Source organism: Engraulis encrasicolus, chromosome 15, assembly GCF_034702125.1.
Source record: "Engraulis encrasicolus isolate BLACKSEA-1 chromosome 15, IST_EnEncr_1.0, whole genome shotgun sequence".
Taxonomy (NCBI): domain Eukaryota; kingdom Metazoa; phylum Chordata; class Actinopteri; order Clupeiformes; family Engraulidae; genus Engraulis; species Engraulis encrasicolus.
The window spans coordinates 11,095,240-11,100,239 of record NC_085871.1 but is presented as its reverse complement, the minus strand read 5'-3'; the positions used below and the strand labels follow the sequence as shown (position 1 = coordinate 11,100,239).

Sequence of the window (5,000 nt, the reverse complement as noted above, 5' to 3'; positions counted from 1 at the left end):
GCCCCGCAGTCACCCTGCCCCCCGCAGACCCTGCACTGCACAACTCCACCTGCACCACACACCTGTGAGTACCTACACTCAGTCTCTTTCTCTCTACCTCTCTCTCTCTCTCTCTCTCTCTCTCTCTCTCTCTCTCTCTCTCTCTCTCTCTCTCTCTCTCTCTCTCTCTCTCTCTCTCTCTCTCTCTCTCTCTCTCTCTCTCTCTCTTGTCTGTCTGCACACCCACCTGTGCCACACACCTGTGAGTACCCAAACAATAATATCTATCTATCTATGTCTTTATCCTTTCTTCATCTGTTTGCAGTACAGTCCCGTGAATACTATGCACTCTATCTCTCACTCTCTTTCAGTCTCTCCCCTCCTTTCTATCTTCTATTTCATTTCCCACTCTGTTCCTTTCTTCTTATGCTTTTCTCTCACTCTTTTCCCTCCTCTGTCCCGCATGTCTTCCTCTTTCTTTCTTCTCTCTCTCTCTCTCTCTATCTCTCTCTCTTGTCTGTCTCCACCATCTGTTTCACCATCTCTCTTCCTACCCTCTTCCCCTTCCTCCCTTTTCTTTCTCCTCCCACAATATTGTTTTCTTCCGTTGGATTTCCACTCTGTTCAATTACATCTGTTCTGTCCATACAATCTTTCCATTCCTCTTTCCTGTACTCTCCTTCGCTGTATTATTTTCCATTCTCTTGCTGCCCCCCCCCACACACACACAACCAGGGCTGCTGACCGCTTTGACCGGGCCCAGGACAAAGTCGTCTGAAAGGGCCCCCCAGCCCAATACACACAATGTAATGAGGGATTAATTCTGGGCCCCCTCTCTCCCTGGGCCTGGGACAACTGTCCCCTTTGTCCCCCCTTGTCGGCACCCCTGCTCCCACCCACCACCCCTCTCGTCTCCTAGCGTTACCATAATATCTAGAACCATAATGTACACCTCTAATTGGTGTGCGGGGATTCTTCCTGACTGGCTGCTGGTTGCCGGGGCAACCGCCTCATCAACATTACATGCATAGACATGGACGAAGGCGTGATGCTCGCAGCTGTTTGTCTGAGAGACATCAGCTACAGAACAGTACTGGTTATGGAGTTACGTTACTGTTACGTGACTGCCAGACACTCTGTCTCTCTGTCTCTGTCTCTCTCTCTCTCTGTCTCTCTCTCTCTCTCTATCTCTCTCTCTCTCTCTCTCTCTCTCTCTCTCTCTCTCTCTCTCTCTCTCTCTCTCTCTCTCTCTCTCTCTCTCTGATGCTTGCTGCTGTCTCTCTCCAGAGGGTGGAGTATTCCTGCTGTAGTTACACATGTACGGCAGACTTTTAGACTCTTTCTCAGACTCTCTCTTTCTCTCAGACTCAGACAGACACACATACAGAGAGACAGAATGGCTATTGATTCAAACAAAAACACATCTCGGAATTACTGTCAATATTTACTTTAACAGCCAACAAAACATCTTCTTTTTGTGCTCTTGCATCTACCTCACTTGAGTGTTGTGAATTCCATTGAACAATCAAACAGATTGTGGATACAGAAGCTGGAACAAGGATAAAATGTGTGCTTATACAAACCATTTTTTGCATAGCGTATCTACTATTAAACAGAAATGTAGACGTGAAATCATAGATGAGCACACTCCTGTATTGTACACGTGAATTAGTGGGAGGACGGCCTTAATCGCTGATGTGCTACCAATATTTCATGGCTAAGCTGTTGTTTTTTGTAGCCAATTATGGGCTGCCAAATTTAGATATTTTTTTTCCATTTAATTTCCCAGAAATGTCTCCATTGTAGGTGAAGTCACACCATGTGAGGGGGACATCAATCATAGTCATAATAGACTGGCCATCCTTGGGGAATGGATTAAGAAAATAGCATAAGGACCTCGTCCATTTATGGAAATACTATCTGGAAGTTTGTCCTCCAAAGAGTAAAAGACATGGAAACACATTACATTACAGTACACTTAGCTGACGCTTTTTTGTCCACAGTGCCACAGCTTTTTAGATACAGGGTATTGGTTACAGTCCCTGGGGCAACGTGGGGTTAGGTGCCTTGCTCAAGGGCACTTCAGCCATGGATAGAGGTGTAGGGAGAGGTAACAAACATTTGTATAATTGTATAATTAGTTCATTAATAAATGTAAGTTAATAGTTATTAACGTTTTTAAAGGGACTGTTATTCTAAAGTGTTACCGAAAATGTTCTGCCTAGCTTGATGTCCACAGATATAAACCAGCATAAAATCAGCTGATACACATATAAATGAAAAGCGTTAGTTGTCCCAGGACCTGGGAGAGGGGGGCCCAGGATCAGAGTTGTCTTTGCATTGTATGTTTCGGGTAGGGGGTCAATCAGATGACTTCATCCCGGGCCTAGCCAAAGCTGTCAATGGCCCTGGGTAAAGCTATGATGATTGTAGTGCCACTGGGTATAGTAACTATGGTTTTAATGTCTGTAGGTACTAGGTAGGTGTGGTAAATGTATCGTCATAATGTATGTAGGTGTAGTAACTGTTGTAGTGTCTATGGGTGGAGTAACTCTGGTTGTAATGTCTATGGATGAAGGTGCATAAATAGGAGATGATGTGATGCTCCTATTGCAATGGATTACATCACAAAGGTCTGGCTGCCTTTTCAGTGATAAGCTGTGTGTGTGTGTGTGTGTGTGTGTGTGTGTGTGTGTGTGTGTGTGTGTGTGTGTGTGTGTGTGTGTGTGTGTGTGTGTGTGTGTGTGTGTGTGTGTGTGTGTGTGTGTGTGTGTGTGTGTGTGTGTGTGTGTGTGTGTGTGTGTGTGTTTTGTTGTTGTTGATATGGGTAAATTGGAGCAGAAGGATGTGAACGAGAGTGGTGTGTTTTTCTGGACAGACAGTCAAGGCAATTATTGTATCTGCGGAGGATGAAGTGTGTGTGTGTGTGTGTGTGTGTGTGTGTGCGTGTGTGCATGCGTGCGTGTGTGCGTGCATGCGTGTGCACATGTGCATATACTGTATGTGTGTGAGAGAGAAAGCGGTTGGCTAATGGATTATGGCTATGGATAATGTATCATTCCAAAAGGATTCTACAAGATATACAAACGCATGCATTTTGACACTCTTTTGTTCTTTCATCCTCAGTGTCATCATGTGTTTGTTCACCCCAAGCTACTTCAAATCTCCTGCTGAGTGCCTGCTGCTCTCAAACGTCTGCCTGTAGTCTGATCAAATATCCCTTTAATAAAAACACGCATGCACCCGCACACGCACGCACGCAGGGCCGGATTAATGCACTGGCTAGATATGGCTGCAGCCTAGGGGCCCCCACCTGCCAGGGGGCGCTGATTGGTCAAAAGTGAAATATTGCAGAATGATGATAAGGTGGAATATTGAAAAATGAATCTCGTTGTGTTGAATTGGTAGACATGTTATCCTTAATTCAGGCCTTGTAATTATATGTAAATTTGTGTATATGTAAATTTGTTATAAAATTTGCTTTCCAGGGGACCCCACAGCAACCTGTTGCCTAGGGCAGGGGTTCCCAAACTTTACCTCTGCAAGGCCCCCTATATACCAGTAGATTCTAGCCAAGGCCTCCCTGACATACAGTAGGTCGTGGCACACTCATTTTTTTTCAGCGCACCCCCTGTCATTTATCGATAAGTGCACCCCTAAATCCATGCAACTACAACAGGAAATGTAATAAGCATAGCAGCAGAGATTCTTTAAGTATATAGAGATATGCCAATGTAATAGGTTGCTATGGGCACCTAACATGACCAGGTTCCGGTCTGCCTAAAGGGGCGTGTCATAATGCTCCTAGCATTGAATAGAACAGTCCTTAGGTCTACCTAGGTCTGCCTAAAGGGGGAATTCCCCCCCTCCCCCTTGCAATAATAGAACCCGGAAACAATGGGCCAATGGAACCTCTCTCTCTCTACTCTCTCTGATAGCAGTGTTGACTATGCCATAAATTACGCCTTTTTGTTTTGGAATACTTTTCCTTTCAACTTGCAGCGGCCCCCCTAGCACCCTTTTGTGGCACCCCAGGGGTCCCCGCCCCCCACTTTGAAAACCACTGGCCTAGGGGCCCCAGGCCATCTTAATCCGACCCTGTGTGTGTGTGTACTACTATATGAGAAGACGCGCGAGAGGAGAGGGAGGAGAGAGACATCATGGGTATAGCCGCAGGAGTTATTACCCACTCGTTAACTCCTGCAGGAACAAAATTACATTTGGAGAGAACAAGATCTCTTGATGAAGTCATATGTGCGCGCGTGCACACACACACACACACACACACACACACACACACACACACACACACACACACACACACACACACACACACACACACACACACACACACACACACACACACACACACACACACACACATAAAAGAGGAAGTTACGCCCATGCTGTGGTGTCCCCAAAGACTTGATGATGATGGGCTGGGCCAGACAGACAGTGCAGTCAGTTGTAATGCAATCAAGCTGAATGATTTCTCTAGTGTCATCGTATCCACAACACACACAGTGTCTGGAAACACAGTGACAGGAAGGACATGACCAGAAATGCCTTCAACGTAGGAAAACATGTGGACACGCACACAGAGATGGCACACACGCACACAGGGCTGGACTAGGTCTGTCACGATAACAAATTTTGCCGGACGATAAATTGACTAAGAAATTATTGCGATAATAATAATATTGTCTTCTCGGTCATTTTCAAAAAATATAATGAAAATGGGATAAAAATGCGAATACACCCTTTCTAATTTTGAAAGCGTTGCAGCAGGGGGTGCTAGATAGAGGGGTAGAGAGAGATATACAAGGTAGACGAAATGAACATACACACACTGACACACAACTCTCTCACACACACACACACACACACACACACACACACACACACACACACACACACACACACACACACACACACACACACACACACACACACACACACACACACACACACACACACACACACACACACACGCTGCAACATGATCTCCAAAAATTCCGTGC

At 45.5% G+C, this 5,000-nt stretch overlaps 1 protein-coding gene across 1 annotated transcript in view; it reads left to right on the top strand.

Annotated features, from left to right (window-relative positions):
• LOC134464445 (proton myo-inositol cotransporter) overlaps positions 1-5,000 on the top strand; it is a 147,093-nt gene that overhangs the window by 128,901 nt on the left and 13,192 nt on the right. The window contains exon 6 of the mRNA XM_063217889.1: positions 1-64. This exon is cut by the window's left edge and continues 57 nt beyond it. Coding sequence (XP_063073959.1) covers positions 1-64 — 64 coding nt within the window. The remainder of the gene's footprint in view (positions 65-5,000) is intronic.